At 38.6% G+C, this 24,490-nt stretch overlaps 1 gene segment (V, D, J or C); it reads left to right on the top strand.

Annotated features, from left to right (window-relative positions):
- Nucleotides 1-127: 127 nt before the first annotated feature.
- Nucleotides 128-10,633, top strand: LOC129622028 (T cell receptor alpha variable 22-like). The segment is given in 4 exon segments: nucleotides 128-179; nucleotides 372-728; nucleotides 10,087-10,134; nucleotides 10,599-10,633. Coding segments are annotated over 4 exon segments (492 nt in total).
- The last annotated feature ends 13,857 nt before the right edge of the window (nucleotides 10,634-24,490 follow it).

Raw genomic sequence — 24,490 nt, 5'->3', positions numbered from 1 at the left:
CACCTGAGCAGGATTTGCTGGGTGAGCTGATTGGCTGCAGGAGCAGGAAGGACTTACGACACTCACTCCCTCGGGGTTCTGTTAAGTGTCTTGCAGTGAAAATGTCCCAACAAGAAGAGGAAGCATCATGAAGAGGCTAGCAGGCACTGTGCTGGGGCTTCTGTTTGCCCAGGTTTGCTGTGAGTTGGGGCTGCCCTACAGGGGATCTGAAGGAATGAGGCGCTGCTCTATTGTTGGGGGAGAGAGAGGAGCTGACAAGTCCTGCAGACTTTTTATCCTTCTCATCATCTATGAGGATGGGGAGGGCACTTTCAGGGTTTAGTAGGAGTTACAGTGACCCTCACCAGTGACTGTTTCTCTTTCCTCATCAGGTGTGCGAGGAGTGGATGTGGAGCAGAGTCCCCCAGCCCTGAGTCTCCAGGAGGGAGCCAGCTACACGCTTCGGTGTAATTTTTCCACTTACTCACAGAGTATGAATTGGTATCTTCAGAACCCTGGGGGCCGCATGATCCACCTGTTTTACATTTCTTCAGGGACAAAGCAGGATGGAAGATTAAATGCCACGACAGTTCCTAAAGAAGGCCGCAGCTCACTGCACATTTCCTCTTCACAGACCACAGACTCAGGCACTTACTTCTGTGCTGTGCAGCACAGTGCTCCCCAGGCACCTGCAGCCTCTACACAAACCCTCCGTGGGGCTCAGCCCCTCCTCCAGCCACAGTCATACCGTGAGGCCACCACAGGGCATCTGCAGTGCTTAATGTTACTCACCTACATCAGTAGAGTGCTAACCACAGACACCTTTTGGCCCTACAGATTATGTACTTTGGTCTTTATCTTTCCTTCTCAACATGTATCTCCTTCTGCACTAGAAACTTCTAACTGGGAACTAGCAGAGTAGTTGATAAGAGGATAGAATTAAAATACATATTTAACCACAGCTTCCCAGTGGTAAAGAATTTGCCAACCAGTGGAGGAGATGCAGAAGACATGGGTTTGATCCCGGGGTTGGCAAGATCCTCTGGAGCAGGAAATGGTAACCCACTCCAGTATTCTTCGGAAACACTGGGAAATCTCATGGACGGAGGAGCCTGGCGGGCTCCAGTCCATGGGGTCTCAAAGAGTTGGACTGACTGAGTGACTAAGTACACATGGTGAACTCAAAAATGTTAAAAAGTGAAAGGAATTAAATGAAATCACTCCAATAAAGATATTCTCCAGTTTGTGAGAGGGTGGGGCCTACTGAAAGAATTAAAGCAGATATGAACTTAGAGTTCTAGCTGGCTGAGAAAGGCAGAAGAGGAACTTGAGTTGCCACTGAACACTGGCTCCAGAAACAATGGACAAGATACCAGGAGCATCATTTTCACTTCTGTGGCTTCAACTAGGCTGTGAGTTGTGGAGGAGAAAACCTAGGCTATCTCATCAATTAGATGGACTGAGAAAACTGGATTACAAACAAGCTCATGCAGACAGAAACTCCAAGAAAGAAATAGATGTCTGTGGAACTAACTACTTTTTAATCTCTTTAAGTAGGGGTGAGTGGACAACAGAAGGAAAAAAGTGATCAAGAGCAGGTGAAACAGAGCCCTCAATCTTTGACAGTCCAAGAAGGAGAGATTTCTGTTCTGAACTGTAGTTATGAGAAGGGTGCATTTGACTATCTCCTGTGGCACTGGCAATATCCTGGTAAAGGACCTGCATTCTTGATAGCCATGCATTCAGTTATGAATGAAATGGAAGATGGAAGTTTCACAGTTTCCTTCAATAAGAGTGCCAAACAGCTCTCACTGCACATCGCAACTTCCCAGCCTGGAGACTCAGCCACCTACATCTGTGCAGCAAGTGCCAGGTGCTCCCCTGCAACTTGTACCCAAACCTGCAGCTGAGCTGCAGCCACACCCTGCTGTGTAGATGAAATACACATGCACACACACACACACAATCTGTTTGGTCATAAAAATCTTAATATATTTAAGAAAACTGAAATTATATAGAATTTATCCTTCAAAATGGAGATGATACAGAATATCTAGTACAAAGAGATGTCTGTAGAAACTCTCAAATATTTGGAATATATGCACTAACTTAAAAATAACCATAGGTTAAAGAAACAATTACTATGACTTTAGAAAATATTTTGAAAGTAAATATTGTGAGAGCACATTTTATAAATATGTAGGAGATGCAGCTAAAATAATACATAAAAGGAAATTTATCTTTTAAAATGCTTATTTAACGAAAGAAAAAAGGTTGAAAAACTATCATGTAGGCTTTTAGCGAAAGATGATAGACAAGCGAATTAAACCCAACATAAACTGAAAGAAGTAAATAATAAAATGTTGGATTGATGAAATACAAACAAAGCTATAGGAATAGCCATGAAATACAAAGTTAATTTTATTAAAATGATCTATAAGATTGAAATATTTCTAGGTAGAATTATCAAGGGAAAAGAAAAAAAATACAAATTATAAATATAAGTAACTAAAAAGAAAGTTATTCTACAAGTTCTATAATGTTAAAAGGGTAATAAAAGAATATAATTAACAAGTTTATGTCACTGAGTAAGTGTATATAAGTAAATTTACACAAGTAGGGAAGATTTATTTTTTTGACAAAGTGCAAAGACAATTCAATGGAGTCAACACAGTCTTATGAGCAAATGATATTGGGACAATAGGATATTCTTGGGAAATAATTGAAACTGGGCCTAAATACCACACCTTATACAAAAATGTGGGTACAGCCTCAAAATGAACCATACATCCAAGTGTAAGATGTAAAATTGCCAAATCTTTTAGGAAAAACAGAAGAGAATATCTTCATGACCTAGGGCTAGACAAAAAGAATTCTGACATGACACCAAGAGCACGATCCATAAACAAACTTAGATTTCATCAAAATTAAAAATGTTTGCTGTGCGAAAGACACTGTTAAGAGAAGGAAAAAGATAAACCACAGAATGACAGGAAATATTTGCAAAATACATTTTCACCAAAAGATTGTGTTCAGAATACAATGAACCCTCTAGACTCAGCAGGAAGAAAACAATCCAGTTGAAAACTGGATGATAGATTTACACAGACTCTTCATCGGAGAGCTATGTGGTAAGGAAATAAGCATATAAAAAGATGATCAGGCTAAGTCAAATATCTCTCTTAGTAAATGGCACATTGCACTGGAAAATATGTGGGTTATTTTCAAATATCTTTTGATAGCGATTTCTAACATAATTCCAAGGTGATTAGAAAACAGACTGTAGGATTTTAATATCTTTAGACCATGAAAATTTGCACCTTGTTTTATGTCCCTGGATGTGTACCAGTGTCTCCTAGTTTATAGTCTATGGGACCTTGAATAGAATTTGCATCTTGCTTAAAGGTCAACATTCAGAAAATGAAGATCATGGCATCTGGTCCCATCACTTCATGGGAAATAGATGGGTAAACAGTGGAAACAGTGTCAGACTTTATTTTTTGGGGCTCCAAAATCACTGCAGATGGTGACTGCAGCCATGAAATTAAAAGACGCTTATTCCTTGGAAGGAAAGTTATGACCAACTTAGATAGCATATTCAAAAGCAGAGACATTACTTTGCCAACAAAGGTCCGTCTAGTCAAGGCTATGGTTTTTCCTGTGGTCATGTATGGATGTGAGAGTTGGACTGTGAAGAAGGCTGAGCGCCAAAGAATTGATGCTTTTGAACTGTGGTGTTGGAGAAGACTCTTGAGAGTCCCTTGGACTGCAAGGAGATCCAACCAGTCCATTCTGAAGGAGATCAGCCCTGGGATTTCTTTGGAAGGAACGATGCTAAAGCTGAAACACCAGTACTTTGGCCACCTCATGTGAAGAGTTGAGTCATTGGAAAAGACTCTGATGCTGGGAGGGATTGGGGGCAGGAGGAGAAGGGGATGACAGAGGATGAGATGGCTGGATGGCATCGCTGACTCGATGGACGTGAGTCTCGGTGAACTCCAGGAGTTGGTGATGGACAGGCCTGGCGTGCTGCAATTCATGGGGTCGCAAAGAGTTGGAGACGACTGAGTGACTGAACTGAAGTGAACTGAACTGATTGTGTGAAAATTGCACAAGTCTTAATTTTGTTGATTCATAGTGCTTTTCAGGTCAACTGTACCCTCCTACTTTTCTGTATATTCATTCTATTAATTTTTGAGAGTTTGCTATTGAAACTCCAACCAAAAATTTTAATTTATTTACTTAAAAAATTTTAATATATAGGGGAACTGTATTTTGTGCTGTGTTTTCTAAGTCTAATATATACTTTCATAATTTAAAAAATAAAGAGAAAAAAAAGATGGTCGACATTATTAGTCATTAGGAAAATGCAAATTAAGGCACAAAGAGATGCTACTTCACATCTACCATAAAGACTAAAATTAAAAATAGACAATATCGAGTTCTGGCAAAGATGCAGAGAAATTGGAGCACTCATATATTGCTGGTGGGTGAATGGTCCAGTCATTCTGGAAAAAAGTTCAGCAGTTCCACATAAACTTAAATATTCACTTACCTTACAACTCTGCATCATACTCCTGAGTATTTATGCTTGAGAAATGAAAAACTTATATTTACACAAAAATCTGTACATGAATATTCATAGCAGCTATATTTGTGATGACCAAAAGCTGGAAACCAGTCAAGTATTCGTCATTGGGTGAATAGATAAATAAATCCACTGTAATATGTCTGTATAATGACATATTATTTATAGATTTTTTCAACTTGTAATAGAGTTGTGTCTCAATAAACCATTTTCAGTTGAAAATAACAAAAATGCATTTAATATACTAACCCAGCCTACATTAGAGGTGCTCAACACTTACTTTAGCCTACTTACTTTTTTTTTACCTTAGCCTACTTGTTTCTTTAGGTGGGAGAAATCATCTAATGCAAAGTCTATTTTATACTAAAATGTTGAAAATCTCATGTAGTTTATTGAGTAATGTACTTAAAGTGGAAAATAGAATAGTTGTATGATTACAGAATGAAGGTAAGTGTGTCAGTTTTTTACCCTCATGATCTCAGGGCTGGCCAGGAGCTCAGCTTATTGCTGCTGCCCAGATCACCAAAGAATATATAGCAAATGTTGCTAGCATGGGAAAAGATCAAATTTAAAAATTCAAAGTGTGGTTTCTACTGAATGTGCATCACTTTCTTACCACTGTAAAGTCAAAAATCCAAAGTCAAGACATCATAAATGGGTGACAGTCTGTAGTGATTAAAAGAAACAGACTGTTAATACATGCAATAGCTTAGATGGTAAGTGGCTCAGTGATAAGAATCTGCCTGCAATGCAGGAGACGGGGGTTTGATCCCTGGGTGGGGAAGATACCCTGGAGAAGGAAATGGCAACCCACTCCAGTATTCTTCCCTGGAAAATTCCAACAGAGGAACCTGGAAGTCTACAGTTAGTGAGGTTGCAAAAGAGTGGGACATGACTTAGCAACTAAAAAACAATAGCCTAGATGGCTTTCAGGATGTTATGCTGAATGAAGAAATAGTCAATCTCAGAGGCTACATGGTGTATGATTACACTTACTGGATTATTATGATTGTATAAATATTGTGTTTCTACTTATACAACATTCTCAAAGAACAAAATTAGGGATGAAAAAGAGATCAGTAGTCAGTGTTAGAAAGAGCTGCAGGGATGGGGAGAATGTGCAGACGGGATTTCTTTAAGAGACAAAACAATTCTGTGTCATGATTTTAGTGGTGGTACAAGAACCAATACAAGTGATAAAATTTCATGGACTAATGCATCAAAACCAAAGAATGTGTATAAAAAATGATGATAAGTTTATGGTATTTTTATAAAATTTTATCAATATCAATTTTTTGATATATGTAATTGTTATATTAGTATATATCTATATTTTATAATATCATGCTGCTTTGCAAGCTGCTGTGGTCATTCATGATCTCCTCTGCTTAGTTACAAATAATTTCAAGCCCAGCCATCCGTTGCCTGTCAGCACTCAGAAGTGAAATGAGACAGAAGAGTAGATGTCTCAGATAAATACAGTCTCTCCTCCCTGCTTCAGTCATTCATGAGTTATTTTGATCTTAAATTCCATGAACTGGCACTATTTTAGACCTTGTCTGTATTTTCTTTTCTACTTATCTATTTGCCTTTGGTCCTTTTATATTAATTCATCTATTACAGCAATGAAAGCAAATGGAAGATTGACAGCTACATTCCACATGAACATGAAACAGTGCAGAGAACTTCAGTCACCAACTTCTCTGGTGTTGACAGGTACTAAGTGTCTACAGTCTGTAAATATTAAGTTTTGTAGGAGAGCAGTATAGCATTACACCAGCTGAAGATCTGGTATGTTTATCTTAACTTTATTTTATAAAGAGAAATAATAATGAGCAACTGACAAGTGAGACTGAACACTCTGGGCCAATGAGACAGAAAATGTGACATGAGAATGACTCTAGGGCAGATGATCTAATAAGTACAATTCTACATTTAGAGGTAACAGGACTGAATAGCCTGATTGCCCTCAAAGTTTAATACATAAGACTCAATATAACATTTTAAAAGAATAATATTTTATTCCAATTATAATTTCATTTAAACATACACCACTGAATAGACTCTGAAATTCAGATGGGCTGATTTTTTAAGTCATTTTATGTTGAAGTGATTTTATTTGTTGAAAAATCTAAGTGGAGCCCTGGAACACAGTAAAAAAAAAAAAAAAAGACAGAGGTACATTAATTATTTTTGTATAAGATTGCTATTCACCCAGAAGTCCTAAGATCTGTGAATGTTCTAAAATAGTCACTAGATTCTGGATAGAGAAAAGTAAGTATAGGCTAAATGAATGACAAATCAGTAGATTACAAGAATATTTCTTAGGATACACTAAATTATATCTTAAAGAGGATGACAAAATTATTTTACTGAATCAATGTATATCAACTTTAGCTTCACAGCTGAATTCTACTAAAAATTTAGAGAAGAGCTAACTTAACACCTATCCTACTCAAACTCTTCCAGAAATTTTCAGAGGAAGGTAAACTTTCAAACTCATTCTATAAGGCCACCATCACCCTAATACCAAAACCAGACAAAGATGCCACAAAAAAAGAAAACTACAGGCCAATATCACTGATGAACATAGATGCAAAAATCCTTAACAAAATTCTAACAGACAGAATCCAACAACATATTAAAAAGATCATACATCATGACCAAGTGGGCTTTATCCCAGGGATGCAAGGATTCTTTAATATCCACAAATCAATCAATGTGATACACCACATTAACAAATTGAAAGATAAAAACCATATGATTATCTCAATAGATGCAGAGAAAGCCTTTGACAAAATTCAACATCCATTTATTATAAAAACCCTCCAGAAAGCAGGAATAGAGGGAACATACCTCAACATAATAAAAGCCATATGTGACAAACCCACAGCAAACATTATCCTCAATGGTGAAAAATTGAAAGCATTTCCCCTAAAGTCAGGAACAAGACAAGGGTGCCCACTCTCACCACTACTATTCAACATAGTTTTGGAAGTTTTAGCCACAGCAATCAGAGAAGAAAAAGAAATAAAAGGAATCCAGATTGGAAAAGAAGAAGTAAAACTCTCACTGTTTGCAGATGACATGATCCTCTACATAGAAAACCCTAGAGACTCCACCAGAAAATTACCAGAGCTAATCAATGAATAAAGCTGCAGGATATAAAATTAACACACAGAAAATCTCTTGCATTCCCATACACTAACAATGAGAAAACAGAAAGAGAAATATTGGAAACAATTCCATTCACCATTGCAATGAAAAGAATAAAACACTTAGGAATAAATCTACCCAAAAAAGCAAAGAGGGAAGGAAATGGCAACCCACTCCAGTACTCTTGCCTGGAAAATCCCATGGGTGGAGGAGCCTGGTAGGCTGCCATCCATGGGGTCGCTAAAATTCGGACATGACTGAGCGACTTCACTTTCACTTTTCACTTTCATGCATTGGAGAATGAAATGGCAACCCACTCCAGTGTTCTTGGCTGGAGCATCCCAGGGATGGGGGAGCCTGGTGGGCTGCCATCTATGGGGTCGCACAGAGTCAGACACGACTGAAGCGACTTAGCAGCAGCAGCAGCAAAGAAACAAAAGACCTATATGTAGAAAACTATAAAACACTGATAAAAGAAATCAAAGATGACCCAAATAGATGGAGAAATATACCATGTTTATGGATCAGAAGAATCAATATAGTGAAAATGAGTATACTACACAAAGCAGTCTATAGATTCAATGCAATCCCCATCAAGGTACCAATGGTATTTTTCACAGAACTAGAATAAATAATTTCACAATTTGTATGGAAATACAAAAAACCTCGAATAGCCAAAGCAATCTTGAGAAAGAAGAATGGAACTGGAGGAATCAACCTGTCTCATTTCAGGCTCTACTACAGAGCTACAGTCATCAAGATAGTATGGTACTGGCACAAAGACATAAATATAGATCAATGGAACAAAATAGAAAGCCCAGAGATAAATCTGTGCACCTATGGGCACCTTATCTTTGACATAGGAGGCAAAAGTATACAATGGAGAAAAGACAATCCCTTCAACAAGTGGTGCGTGGAAAACTGGTCAACCACTTGTAAAAGTAAGAAATTAGAACACTATCTAACACCATACACAAAAATAAACTCAAAATGGATTAAAGATCTAAATGTAAGACCAGAAACTATAAAACTCCTAGAGGAAAACATAAGCAAAACACTCTCTGACATAAATCACAGCAGGATCCTCTATGACCAATCTCCCACAGTAATGGAAATAAAGGCAGAAATAAACAAATTGGACCTAATTAAACTTAAAAGCTTTAGCAAAATGAAGGAAACTATAAGCAAGGTGGAAAGACAGCCTTCAGAATGGGAGAAAATAATAGCAAATGAAGCAACTGACAAAGAATTAATCTCAAAAATATACAAGCAGCTCCTGCAGCTCAATTCCAGAAAAATAAATGACCCAATCAAAAAATGGGCCAAAAAACTAAACAGACATTTCTCCAAAGAAGACATACAGATGGCTAACAAACACATGAAAAGATACTCAACATCACTCATTATCAGAGAAATGCAAATCAAAACCACAATGAGGTACCATCTCACGCCAGTCAGAATGGCTGCTATCCAAAAGTCTACAAACAATAAATGCTGGAGAGGGTGTGGAGAAAAGGGAACCCTCTTACACTGTTGGTGGGAATGCAAACTAATACAGCCACTATGAAGAACAGTGTGGAGATTCCTTAAAAAACTGGAAAGAGAACTACCATATAACCCAGCAATCCCACTGCTGGACATAAACACTGAGGAAATCAGAACTGAAAGCGACACGTGTACCCCAATGTTCATTGCAGAACTGTGGACAATAGCCAGGACATGGAAGCAACCAAGATGTCCATCGGCAGACAAATAGATAAGAAACCTGTGGTTTGTATACATGATGGAATATTTCTCAACCATTAAAAAGAATGCATTTGAATCCATTCTAATGAGGTGGATGAAACTGGAGCCTATAATACAGAGTGAAGTAAGTCAGAAAGAAAAACACCTATACAGTATACTAACACATATATATGGAATTTAGAAAAATGATAACAATGACCCTATATGTGGGACAGCAAAAGAAACACAGATGTATAGAGCAATCTTTTGGACTCTGTGGGAGAAGGCGAGGATGGGATGATTCGAGAGAATAGCATTGAAATGTATATTATCATATGTGAAAGAGATCACAAGTCCAGGTTTGATGCATGAGACAGGGTGCTCAGGGCTGGTACACTGGGATGACCCTGAGGGATGCTATGGGGAGGGAAGTGGAAGGGGAATTCAGGAGGGGGAACACATGTACACCTATGGCTGATTCATGTCAATATATGGCAAAAACCACTACAATATTGTAAAGTAATTAGCTTCCATTTAAAATAAACAAATTTTTAAAAATGTATGTCAACTTGTTTAATCTTCAGTTTCTGTCAGTTCAAACCTTTAATGTTAATTGCTTTCTTTATGCCCCTTTTCAGGATCTGCCAAACTTAATGACCAGGGAAGTAAAAGTAGACATAGTAAAGGTATGTGATGAGCCAGTCTTTATCTGTACACAGACCACGTGGTCAGTGAACATGACACCTTACTTCCTGTTTGGGAGGAGTCACACAGGAACCAGTTACTATGTATATGTGCTGCCAGGCACTCAAAGACACTGAAATCTTAGCTTGAGGCAGAACTGAGCACATTTGTGTAGGGGAATCCATGCCTCATGCCTCTCTCCAGTCTGCTCTGGGTGTTCCTGGCTTTCACCTTCTCTGGCAGGGATGCTCTCAAACATGGGTGCACGTGTTCAGGGTGAAAGGCCTGCACACAGGCACGTGAAGCTTCACAGGGACTTGGGGAGGAAAGGAGGATTGGGGAAAAGCAAGCATCTTATGATTTCAGTATGGTTTGTAAATATTTGGGTCCAAAATTACTTGAATTTATCCATTATTTTGTTTATTATTTCAGCTGTTTTCTTGTCCTTCCCCCCTCCCCCCCCCAGGATCTAGTGTGGCCCAGAAAGTTACTCAATATTAGCCAGACATAACCAGTCAAGTGCAGAACGTAGTCATCCTGAACTGTCGGTATGAAACAAGTTGGAACGTGTACACCTACTGGATATTTTGGTACAAGCAACTTCCCAGTGGAGAGATGACTTACCTCATTCATCAGTATTCAGAAGATGGAAATGAAAGGGACAGCCACTACTCTGTAAACTTCCAGAAAGCACATAAGTTCATCAGCCTTACCATTTCATCCTTAAAGCTGGAACATTCTGGAAAATACTTCTGTGCTCTCTGGGAATCCACAGTGCTTGAAGTAATAGGAAAAGCTGATCAAAAACGTCAGAGCTTAATAAGAGAGAGCCTCCCTGCTTCAGGACCCAGGTTGAAATGTACAGCTGCAGACACCAGACAAGAAATAGTAGTCCTGTGGTTCCTTAATCTGTGATCTGGATCAGAAGATTTAATTCTAAATAAAAGCTTCTTCTGTGTAATTTGGAAGCAGGTGTCCTGGATGACTTTCTACTAATATTCTCCTCTTGAATTCTTGACTTTAAATCAATCATGCAGAGCATGTGTAACCTTGTGTAAGGTTGTAAACTTTCTCTATAATAATGTAAAGTGACAGTTTCACTAAACCACACTCACATCCCAAACCTGGGTCTAGTTATCTGGAATCATCATGAAAATTATTTCCTTAATCCTTTCTTCTTAGACTTGTGTCACTTAATGTACAATCAGAGAAGCAGGTCACCAGTGGTGTCGAATACAAAATTGGTTATGAAGATTAGAACTCAGGCAACTGCTAGATCTGGTGGAAGAGTGTATACAAAGCTGCTATCTTTGTATGTGGTGCTGAGACTGAACTCATTGTTAATCAGCTGGAGTAGTATTTGTAGAACAAAGCTGGATATAGACCAAAGCACAGTCAAACTGTGACTCATAAGGATATACTAGAACCATGAGGATAATGGAACCAACTTGTCTATGTCTCACCTCCTTCAGTTCCACAGTAGTGAGTGACCTTAGGAGAAGTGGGTGTCATTTGGCATCATGCTAACATACCTACTTGGTCCAAGACAAAGAGAATATGAGGAGGAGGTTTGGTGGGAAGTGCAAGGATTGTGAATCAATGATAAGATGAGCTATCAGTTCAGCAGCAACATGAGTGAGTAACCATAGTCTCTGGAGCCCTGCACCAACCCATAAAACATAAAAACTGTGGCTGCTTCATCAAAACGACTTTCCAAATGTCACACAAATTTCTTTTGTGGCCAACCCTAACCCAGAAAAATACGGGAAGCACATTCTGGGAAAGATATTTCCAGTTAGTTAAGAGAGTACAAAGCTGCTACAGTATCCTCTTTGTTAACTTGGCATCCATCTGTGCTCTTTAACAGCTTCTGAATAAAGACCGTAGCAAAACTATGCTTCCTGCTAGTGTTGTTGTTGCTGTTCAGTCACTAAGTTGTGTCTGACTCTGTGATCCCATGGACTGCAGGATCCTCTATCGCCCACTATCTTTTGGAGTTTGCTCAAATTCATGTCCACTGAATTGGTGATACCATCCAATCGCCTCAACCTCTGCTGCTGTCTTCTTCTTTTGCTTTCATTCTTTCCCAGCATCAGGGTCTTTTGAGCCAATGAGTTGGCTTTTCTCACCAAGTGGCCAAAGTATTGAAGTTTCAGCTTCAGTATCAGTCCTTCCAGTAAATATTCAGGGTTGATTTCCTTTAGGATTGACTGTTTTGATCTCTTTGCAATCCAAGGGACTCTCAAGAGTATTCTCCAGCACCACACTTCTTACTAAAATGATGCAATAATTCCTCATTCAACCCAAAACATTGTAAACATATCCTGCAAAGATTATAGCAAGTTCATTTATCCCTTTGTGGGTGATGTTATTTTCTTTTCTACCTAAGACATACCCTCTCATTGAATCCTGTATCTTCACTACTGAGCTATAATAACATATAACATTGACATATTAACATGTCTTATGTTACTACATGTAGGCAAATTGGAGAAGGGAGTTAAAATTGGTTAAGTAATACATAAATATATTATATCGAATTGAAAAATAAATTTTCATTAGTATTATTGTTCTTATTTCAGCAAATGACCTCATGATCTGGGAAAAATCAAGATCTTGATCTGGGAAAAATCAAGGGCAGAAGATGGAGACAGAGGATGATATAGTTGGATGGCATCATCGACTCAATGAACACGTGAGTGAAAGTCATTCAGTTCAGTTCAGTCACTCAGTCGTGTCCAACTCTTTGCAACCCCATGAATTGCAGCACGCCAGGGCTCAACCAGACTCATATCCATCGAGTCAGTGATGCCATTCAGCCATTTCATCCTCTGTCGTCCCCTTCTCCTCCTGCCCCCAATCCCTCCCAGCATCAGAGTCTTTTCCAATGAGTCAACTCTTCGCATGAGGTGGCCAAACTACTGGAGTTTCAGCTTTAGCATCATTCCTTCCAAAGAAATCCCAGGGCTGATCTCCTTCAGAATGGACTGGTTGGATCTCCTTGCAGTCCAAGAGACTCTCAAGAGTCTTCTCCAACACCACAGTTCAAAGACATCAATTCTTTGGTGCTCAGCCTTCTTCACAGTCCAACTCTCACATCCATACATGACCACAGGAAAAACCATAGCCTTGACTAGACGAACCTTTGTTGGCAAAGTAATGTCTCTGCTTTTGAATATGCTATCTAGGTTGGTCATAACTTTCCTTCCACGGAGTAAGTGTCTTTTAATTTCATGGCTGCAGTTACCATTTGCAGTGATTTTGGAGCCCAAAAAAGTAAAGTCTGACACTGTTTCCACTGTTTCCCCATCTATTTCCTATGAAGTGATGGGACCGGATGCCATGATCTTCGTTTTCTGAATGTTGAGCTTTAAGCCAACTTTTTCACTCTCCACTTTCACTTTCATCAAGAGGTTTTTTAGTTCTTCTTCACTTTCTGCCATAAGGGCGGTGTCATCTGCATATCTGAGGTTATTGATATTTCTCCCGGCAATCTTGATTCTAGCTAGTTTTCTTCCAGTCCAGCGTTTCTCATGATGTACTCTGCATAGAAGTTAAACAGGGTGACAATATACAGCCTTGATGTACTCCTTTTCCTATTTGGAACCAGTCTGTTGTTCCATGTCCAGTTCCAACTGTTGCTTCCTGACCTGCATACAAATTTCTCAAGAGGCAGATCAGGTGGTCTGGTATTCCCATCTCTTTCAGAATTTTCCACAGTTTATTGTGGTTCACACAGTCAAAGGCTTTGGCTTAGTCAATAAAACAGAAATAGATGTTTTTCTGGAACTCTCTTGCTTTTGCCATGATCCAGCAGAAGTTGGCAATTTGATCTCTGGTTCCTCTGCCTTTTCTAAAACCAACTTGAACATCAGGAAGTTCACGGTTCACATATTGCTGAAGCCTGGCTTGGAGAACTTTGATCATTACTTTACTAGTGTGTGAGATGAGTGCAATTGTGCAGTAGTTTGAGCATTCTTTGGCATTGCCTTTCTTTGGGATTGGAATGAAAACTGACCTTTTCCAGTACTGTGGCCACTGCTGAGTTTTCCAAATTTGCTGAGTTTTCCAAATTTCCAAATTTTTCCAAAATTGCAGGCGGATTCTTTACCAGTTGAGCTACCAGGAGACGTGAGTTTGAGCATATTCTGGGAGATAGTGCAGGGCAGGGAAGCCTGGCATGCTGCAGTCCATGAGGTCACAAAGATTTGGACACAACTTAGCAACTGAACAACAACAACAACAATTTAATATGGGAAACCCTGAAAACACTCTTACCAGGTTATAACTGGAGGAAATTCAACCCTGGTAAGAACAGGGAGGAAATAGAGCACGAAATACTCAAGAAAGGATTTGTTCCAGTTATTGACCTCCAGGTGATGTTGCAGAAACTTTAAATGTCACCTTTAATAAAAGCTCCATTTCACTCCTCTGAGCTTATGTACCTCACAGCTCACTGAGGTGTACATTTGAATAGGCTCAGCACCAGTAACAGTATTTGTCTTTTTCTGTCTGACTTATTTCACTAAGTATAATACATTTCGTGTCTATCCATGTTGTTCCATTTGGCATGATTACATTCTTTTTTTATATTTGATTAATGTTCCATTGTAGGGTGTGTGTGTGTGTGTGTGTGTGTGTGTGTGTGTGTGTGTGTGTGTAGATAGTTAGATGAAAGATCAGTATTTTCTCTATCCATTCATCTATGAATGAACACTTGGCTTGGTTCTGGATCTTGGTTATTGTAAATAATGCTGTTATACACATTTGGGTGCAGATAAAATTTTGAAGAGTTTTTGTTTTCTTTGGATAAATACCCAGGAGTGGAATTGCTGGATTATATGGTAGTTATCTTTTTAGTGTTTTGAGAGGAATCTCCGTAATGTTTTCCATAGTAGCTGCAGCGATTTCCAACCCAGCAGCAGTGCACTAGGGTTTCCTCTCCTCTGCATCCTCACCACACCTGTTATTTTTTTTTCTTTTGATGATAACCATACTGATAGATGTGAGGTGACACCTCATATTGACATAGATTTGCTCTTTTTCTGAATATTAGACACTTTGGGTATCTTTTCATGTACCTGTTGGCTCTCTCTTTGGAAAAATGGTTACTCAGGTCCTATGCCTATTCTTCAATCCGATTGTGTTTTTGATATTGAGGTATATGATGTCTTTATGCATTTTGGATATTAACCCCTCATTGTAAATATCTACTCCCATTTAGTAGTTTGCCTTTTACTTTTGTTGATGGTTTCTTTGCTTGAGCATTAGATTTTAGTTTGATTAGGTCCCATTTATTTAGTTTTCCTTTTGTTGCCATTGCCTTTGGACAAATAAATATTGCAAAGAGATATGTCAGTGAACATACTGTCTATATTTTCTTTATGAGTTTTAAGGTTTCAGGTCTTACATTTCAGTCTTTAATCCATTTTGAGTTTATATTTATATATGTTGTGAGAAAATGTTCTAGTTTTAGTCTTTTCCTTGTAGGTGTTCAGTATGGTCAACACCACTTACTGAAGAAACTTGTCTTTTCCCCTTTTTAAGAAGCTGGATAAAGTCATTCAGAGTAATATCTCTGTATGGCCACAGAGGGGCAACACTGCTTCAGAGAAGATTAATTTTTGTCTCATACACAGATTCTTCAAGGAGCCAGAAAGGATCCTTTAAATATCTATCAAATGTTTATCTCCAACTTTGCTTCAATTTACATCTATCATTCTTGTATGTATGTATGTATCCATCTATCTTCCTAAATAGTATCTGTGTATATTTGTCCAACAGTTTGAAAAGTATGACTTTGAAAGTTAATATCTCTGTAAATAATATATGTTGTCCTTTAAGATTAAGGCCACATTAGTTTCTCTAATATAAATTTATAATGTTTTCACCCAGATACATCCCAAACTGCAATCATACTGAGTCAATCAGTGCCAGAATTCCCTTACCCCATTCTTTACTAAATCTAGAGGTGGTGTAAGTTCCAGTTCAAGCAGCTCCTCCATCAGAACTACTCTCTGACTGAGCCCAGAAGCGAGTCCATTATCATTTTCTTGGGTGCATCATATAGAAACACATTTCTATTTAGTAGCTTTTATCTGAATGTACTTGAGTATTGGGAGTAGGTTGACTGAAGATTGTTATTTCTGTCTCTTTCTTATATGAGACCCAAGTATGACCATTTAGTAGGCACTTAGTATCACTAGTAAATATATACTGAAGACATTTGTTAACAAAAAAAATGAATAAAAAAAAACCACACCAAAATTTAGCAAACAATAAAATATCCCCTTAGAGAGCTCGAGTAGATGGGATTAGATTGAGTAGTGGGAATGGTTATCATTCTTTTCTGTTGAACCGTGAAGATGTTTTTCTTTGATAGTATCTGAGATCACATTAATGCAGAGATTGGAAACTCTTCTCTGTGCTTCAAAAATATGAGCTCCTTTGTTGCAGCCTGGAGGAGCAGAGACCAGAACCTACCCCATGACTGGAGGGTGTGGCAAACTGTGCCCTTGTGATTGTCCTAGTAAGCATGCCGGAGGGACATTCTTGGGTGGACTTGCTCTCTGCTCCGCTTCACTGCCTACACCTGCTTCCGTCCCCATGGAAACAAAACAAGATGTTCCTGATCAACAGCACAGCCTTAACTTTACTCCCTCTTTATGGTGTGCTAATCAAACTCTTCAGTATAACTATTCCCTAATGATCTCATGTGTCTTCTGCCAATAAAAGTGTGGGCTGAAAGGAGCCATTTTGTCTTCCTGCCATGGAGAGTGGGAGGGCCCCCTGACTCCCCATTTGCCAAATTAAATGTGTCTGTCTTTTCATTAGGCGCTTGCCTGAGTTTCAGATCTTTCTCACCGGCTGTGCTGGAGGAGGCACTCCTTAATTTCTGTCTCTATACCCTGATGTGTGGACCTCAAAAGCCAAACTGATTCTTCACAGTTTTGTATTTTACCTGTGAGGTTAAGGTGTAACTCAGGATGAGAACTACCAAAAATGTTACATTACTGAATGATCACGGTCCCATATCTTCTGAATTCTGCAAAATTTTTCTAGTCAATTTTATCCTTTGGAGGTCAAAGACCCTCCAGAATAGATTATTCCAGTGCTTCTCAATTTATTTTCTCCATACCTATTCTTGGAAATATTTTATTTGCCTGATTTATATTTTAGAAGAAATATAAATTGAAACTGATTTAATTATCTTTTTTTTTCCTACTTCTTAAGGTCATGTATAGTGTGGAAACATCTGAATGATGGTGTTAAAATTTAAGTTCCACCAAGACAAAAAGACTATATATTCTTTTTTTTTTTAATTTTATTTTATTTTTAGACTTTACATAACTGTATTAGTTTTGCCAAATATCAAAATGAATCCGCCACAGGTATACATGTGTTCCCCATCCTGAATCCTCCTCCCTCCTCCCTCCCCATTCCATCCCTCTGGGTCGTCCCAGTGCACCAGCCCCAAGCATCCAGTATCGTGCATCGAACCTGGACTGGCAACTCATTTCATACATGATATTTTACATGTTTCAATGCCATTCTCCCAAATCTTCCCACCCTCTCCCTCTCCCACAGAGTCCATAAGACTGTTCTATACATCAGTGTCTCTTTTGCTGTCTCATACACAGGGTTATTGTTACCATCTTTCTAAATTCCATATATATGCGTTAGTATACTGTATTGGTGTTTTTCTTTCTGGCTTACTTCACTCTGTATAATAGGCTCCAGTTTCATCCACCTCATTAGAACTGATTCAAATGTATTCTTTTTAATGGCTGAGTAATACTCCATTGTGTATATGTACCACTGCTTTCCTATCCATTCATCTGCTGATGGACATCTAGGTTGCTTCCATGTCCTGGCTATTATAAACAGTGCTGCGATGAACATTGGGGTACACGTGTCTCTTTCCCTTCTGGTTTCCTCAGTGTGTATGCCCAGCAGTGGGATTGCTGGATCATAAGGCAGGTCTATTTCCAGTTTTTTAAGGAATCTCCACACTGTTCTCCATAGTGGCTGTACTAGTTTCCATTCCCACCAACAGTGTAAGAGGGTTCCCTTTTCTCCACACCCTCTCCAGCATTTATTACTTGTAGACTTTTGGATCGCAGCCATTCTGACTGGTGTGAAATGGTACCTCATAGTGGTTTTGATTTGCATTTCTCTGATAATGAGTGATGTTGAGCATCTTTTCATGTGTTTGTTAGCCATCTGTATGTCTTCTTTGGAGAAATGTCTATATATTCTTTTTGTCCTAATGCATAAGCTTAACTTGTGAAAGTGAAAGTGTTAGTTACTCAGTAGTTTCTGACATTGGGACCCTGCCAGGCTCCCTCTGTCCGTGGGATTCTCCAGGCAAGAATACTGGGGTGGATTGCCATTTCTTTCTCCAGGGGATCTTCCTGACCTAGGGAACAAACCTGGGTCTCCTGCTTGGCAGGCAGATTCTTTACCGTCTGAGCCACCATGGAAGCTTAGCTAGTTATGATATATTTTGTCCCTTGTGTACTCTCAATAGACTTCAAGTTTGCAAAAAAAAAAAAAAAGGAGAGAGAGAAAGAAATGCCCCCTACATACTAATCTTGTGACTTCTTGGGAGTCCCTCTCTTCCCCATTGTAATATAACGTTATTCCCTATTAACACATCAAGTTGTCCTGATATATGATTTTTAAACTTCTAGGAGGTGTAAGGAAAGAAAGATGGGGATAGTGTGGGAGAAATTCTAACATGCTCTTTATCCATTTAAGTTGGGGGAGCACATTTCTGATTCCCAATTAATTTGATTTTTGGTGATTCTAAATTAGCACAGAATGAGAACTAGTACTTTTGAGAGAGATAGGTTTAAGTGAAAGCAATTGTGAGAGGGTGAGGCCCACTGAAAGAATAAAAGCACATGTGAACTTCAAGTCAGAGTTCGAGCTGGCTGAGAAGAGCAGAACAGGAACTTGAGTTGCCACTGAGCACTGGTGCCAGGAACAATGCACAAGATACTGGGAGCATCATTTTTGATTCTGTGGGTTCAGCTAGTCTGTAAGTTGTGGAGGAGAAAACCTAGGATATTTCATTAATTAGGGGGACTGAGACAATTGGATTACAAACAAGTTTATGCAGATAGAAACTTGGAAAAAGAAATATATTTTATGGAATTAATGGCTTTTATCTCTTTAAGCAGGGGTGAATGGACAACAGAAGGAAACAAGTGACCAACAGCAGGTGAAACAGAGCCCTCAATCTTTGACAGTCCAGGAAGGAGAGATTTCCATTCTGAACTGTAGTTATGAGAACAGTTTATTTAACTACTTCCCGTGGTACCGACAATATCCTGGTAAAGGCCCTGCACTCTTGATAGCCATACGTTCATTTGAGAATGAAATGAAGGATGGAAGACTCACAGTTTTTCTCAATAAGAGGGCCAAACAGCTCTCATTGCACATCTCAACTTTCCAGCCTGGAGACTCAGCCACCTACTTCTGTGCAGCAAGTGCACAGTGCTCCCCAGGCACCTGCAGCCTGTACCCAAACCTGCAGTCAAGGCTCCAGACACACCCTGCTGTGCAGATGAAACACACACACACAATTTGTTTGTGCGTAAAAAGTCTAGTACAGCCACTATGGAGAACAGTGTGGAGATTCCTTAAAAAACTGGAAACAGAACTGCCTTATGATCCAGCAATCCCACTGCTGGGCATACACACTGAGGAAACCAGAATTGAAAGAGACACGTGTACCCCAATGTTCATCACAGCACAGTTTATAATAGCCAGGACATGGAAGCAACCTAGATGTCCATCAGCAGATGAATGGATAAGAAAGCTGTGGTACATATACACAATGGAATATTACTCAGCCATTAAAAAGAATACATTTGAATCAGTTCTAATGAGGTGAATGAAACTGGAGCCTATTATACAGAGTGAAGTAAGCCAGAAAGAAAAACACCAATACAGTATACTAATGCATATATATGGAATTTAGAAAGATGGTAACAATAACCCTGTATACAAGACAGCAAAAGAGACATTGATGTATAGAACAGTCTTTTGGACTCTGTGGGAGAGCGAGAGGGTGGGAAGATTTGGGAGAATGGCATTGAAATATGTATAATATCATATATGAAACGAGTCGCCAGTCCAGGTTCGATGCACGAAACTGGATGCTTGGGGCTGGTGCACTGGGACGACCCAGAGGGATGGTATGGGGAGGGAGGAGGGAGGAGGGTTCAGGATGGGGAACACATGTATACCTGTGGTGGATTCATTTCGATATATGGCAAAACCAATACAATATTGTAAAGTTAAAAAATAAAATAAAATTAAAAAAAAAGTTGAAGACTTAAAAAAAGTCTTAATATATTTAAGAAAACTGAAATTATACAGAATTTATTCTTTCATCAAAATGGAATTGATACAGAAAATCAGTTGTTAAAAGATGTCTCTAAAAACTTCCAAACATTTGGAATATATGTACTAACTTAAAAATAACCATGGGGTAAAGAAACAATTACAATGACTTTAGAAAATATTTTGAAAGTAAATATGGTGAGAGCACATGATATAAACATGTATGAGGTGCAGCTAAAATAATACATAGAAGGAAATTTATCTTTTAAAATACTTATATCACTAAAGAAAAAAAGTTGAAAAACTATTATCAAGACTTGCAGCAAAAGATGATGGAAAAGCAAATTAAATTCATCACCAACTGAAAGAAGTAAATAATAAAATGTTGGATTGGTGAAATACAAAGAATGCTATGGAGATAACCATGAAATACAAAGTCAACTTTGTTAAAAAGATTAATAAAATTGATATATTCCTAGGTAGAATTGTCCACAGAAAAAAGAAAAAACACAAATTATAAATATTAATAAAAAGACAACTATTCTGCAGGTTCTATAATGTTTTAAGGGTAATGAATGAATATCATTACGTTTATGTCACTTCATAAGTGTATAGAGGTAGATCTACACAGGTTGGGAAAACTTATATTTTGAAAAAATGCAAAGACAACTCAATGGAGGTGACATAGTCTCATGAGCAAATGAGGTTGGGACAACTGAATATTCTTGGGAAATAATTGAAACTTGGCCTAAATATCACATCTTATACAAAAATTTGGGCACAGTCTCAAAATGGACCATCAGTTCATTTCAGTTCAGTTGCTCAGTCATGTCTGTCTCTTTGCAACCATGGACTGCAGCACACCAATTTTCCCTGTCCATCACCAACTCCCCAAGCCTGCTCAAACTCATGTCCATCAAGTTGATGATGCCATCCAACCATCTCATCCTCTGTCATCCCTTTCTCCTCCTGCCTTCAGTCTTTCCCAGCATCAGGGTCTTTTTCAATGAGTCAGTTCTTTGCATCAGGTGGCAAAGTACTGTAACTTCAGCTTCATCATCAGTCCTTCCAACAAATATTCAGGGTTCATTTCTTTTAGGATTGAGTGTTTTGATGTCCTTGATGTCTAAGGGGCTCTCAAGAGTCTTCTCCAACACCACAGTTCAAAAGCATCAATTCTTCAGCACTCAGCTTTCTTTATGGTCCAACTCTCACATCAATACATGACTGGTGGAAAAACCATAGCTTTGACTAGACAGACCTTTGTCCTACACCATATATCGACAAAGGTCCGTATTCCTAACCCAGCCTAACTTAAAGGTGCTCAACATTTACATTAGTGTACAGTTGGAAGAAATCATCTAACACAAAGTCTATTTTATACTAAAGTGTTGAAAATCTCATGCAATTCCTTGAGTACTGTACTACAATTGCCGTGCTGCATGGGGTCGCAAAGAGTCAGACATTACTGAGCGACTGAACTGAACTGAACTCAACCAAAAGTGGGGCTTCCCAGGCGGCACTCATGGTAAAGAGCTGGCCTGCCAATGCAGGTAACGTAACAGACTTGGGTTCAATCCCTGGATCAGGAAGATGCCCTGGAGGAGGACATGGCAGGCCACTCCAGTATTCTTGCCTGGAGAATTTCATGGACAGAGGAGCCCAGTGGGCTTCAGTCCATAGGGTTGCAAAGAGTCAGACGTGACTGCAGTGACTGGGCACACATACACTAAAAGTGAAAAACAGAGTGATTGTGTGAGTACAGAATGAGTGTAAGTGGGCTGCTTGTTTATCGTCATGATCTCAGGGTGGCCAGGAGCTCAGCTCACTGCTGCTGCCCAGAATCACCAGAGAATATTACACCACATCTTGTTAGCATGGGAAAAGATCAAATTTAAAAATTCAAAGTATGGTTACTACTTAATGTGTATCACTTTCTTATCACTGTAAAGTTAAAAATCTGAAGTCAAAACATCATAAGTTGGTGAGTCTGTAGTGATGAAAAGAAACAGACTGTTGATACTTGCAATAGCCTAGATGGGGATTCCCAGATGGGTCAGTGGTAAAGAATCTGCCTGCAATGCAGAAGACCCAGGTTTGGTGCCTGGGTCAGGAAGATCCCCTGGAGAAGGAAATGGCAACCCCTCCAGTGTTCTTCCCTGAGGACAGAGGGGCCTGGCAGTCTACAGTACACGGGGTCTAAAAAGAGTATGACATGACTTAGCAACCAAACAACAATAGCCAGGATGGATCTCAGGATGTTATGCTGAATGAAAGAAAAATCAGTCTCAGAGGTTACATGATGTATGTTTACACTTTTGGATATTATGATTGTATATATGGTGTGATTCTACTTATACAACATTCTCAAAAGGACAAAATAAAGAGATAAAAAGGATATTAGTAGTTACTGGGATTATAAAGAGTTGCAGGGGCAGGGAAGCTATGGAAAGAAGGTTTGTTTAGAGAGATGTGTCATGATTTTGGTGGTGGTACAAGAACCTATATATGTGATAAAATTTCATAGAGCTTTATATCAAAACCAAAGAGCACATATAAAAACTGATGTATAAGATTATGGTCTGTATTTTGATAAAAATGTCATCAATGTCAATTTACTAATATTTATGTGATTATTATATTAATATATATCTATATTTTATAACATCGTGCTGCTTCACAGGCTGATACAGTCATTCATCATCTCCTCTGCTTAGTTACAAATACTTTCAAGCTCAGGGATTAGTTACCTGCCAGCGCTCAGAAGTGAAATGGGACAGAAGAGTAGATGTCTCAGAGAAATACAAACTCGCCTCCCTGCTTCACTCATTCATGAGTCATTTTGATCTTAAATTCCATGAACTGGCACTGTTTTAGACCTTGCCTGTATTTTTCTTTGCTACTTGTCTATTTGCCTTTCATTCTTTTACATTAATTCATCCATTACAACACTGAAACCAAATGGAAGATTGACAGCTACATTCCACATGAACATGAAACAGTGCACAGAACTGCAGTCACCAACTTCTGTGGTGTCGACAGGTACTAAGTGTCTGAAGTCTGTAGATATTGAGGTTTGTAGAAGTGCATTACAGCAGTACATCAGAGAAAGATCTGGCATGTTTATCTTAACTTTATTTTACAAAGAGAAATAATAATGAGTGACTGAGAAGTTAGACTGAATACTCTGGACCAATGAGATAGAAAATGTGACATTTGGATGATTCTAGTACACATGATCTAATAAGTACAATTCTACATTTAGAGGCAACAGGATTGAATAGCCTGATTTCCCTCAAAGTCTAATACATAAGACTCAATATCAGATTTCAAAAGAATAATATTTTATTCCAGTTATAATTTCATTTAAATATAAACCACCAAATAGACTCTGAAATTCAGATGAACTGATGTTTTTAAATCACTTCATGTTGAAGTAGTTTTATTTATTGAAAAATCTAAGTAAAGTCCTGAAATTCAGTAAAAAAAAAAAAAAAAGATGAGACATTGAGACATTAATTACTTTGGTTATGATTGCTTTTCACTCAGAAGGCCTAAGATCTATGAAAGTTTTAAAATAGTCACTAGATTCTGGATGGAGAATAGTAAGTATAGGCTAAATGAATGACTGATCAGTAGATTACAAGAGTGTTTCAGAGGCTATGCTAAATTATATCTTAAACAGGATGGCAAAATTATTTTACTGAATAAATACCAAATGTATGTCAACTTGTTTAACCTTCAGTTTCCCTCAGTTCAAACCTTTAATATTAATTGCTTTCTTCATGCCCCTTTTCAGGATTTGCCAAACTTAATGACCAGGGAAAGACAAGTAGACAAAGTAAAGGTTTGTAGTGAGCCAGACTTTCCCCATCTGGGCACAGACCACGTGGTCTATGAACATGACAAACCCCACTTCCTGTCTGGGGGAGGAGTCACACAGGAACCAGGTGCCATGTATATGTGCTGTCAGGCACTTAAAGATGCTGAATTCTTAGCTTGAGG

This window comes from Bubalus kerabau, chromosome 10 (genome assembly GCF_029407905.1).
Source record: "Bubalus kerabau isolate K-KA32 ecotype Philippines breed swamp buffalo chromosome 10, PCC_UOA_SB_1v2, whole genome shotgun sequence".
Taxonomy (NCBI): Eukaryota; Metazoa; Chordata; class Mammalia; order Artiodactyla; family Bovidae; genus Bubalus; species Bubalus kerabau.
This window is presented reverse-complemented; position numbering and strand designations above follow the sequence as displayed.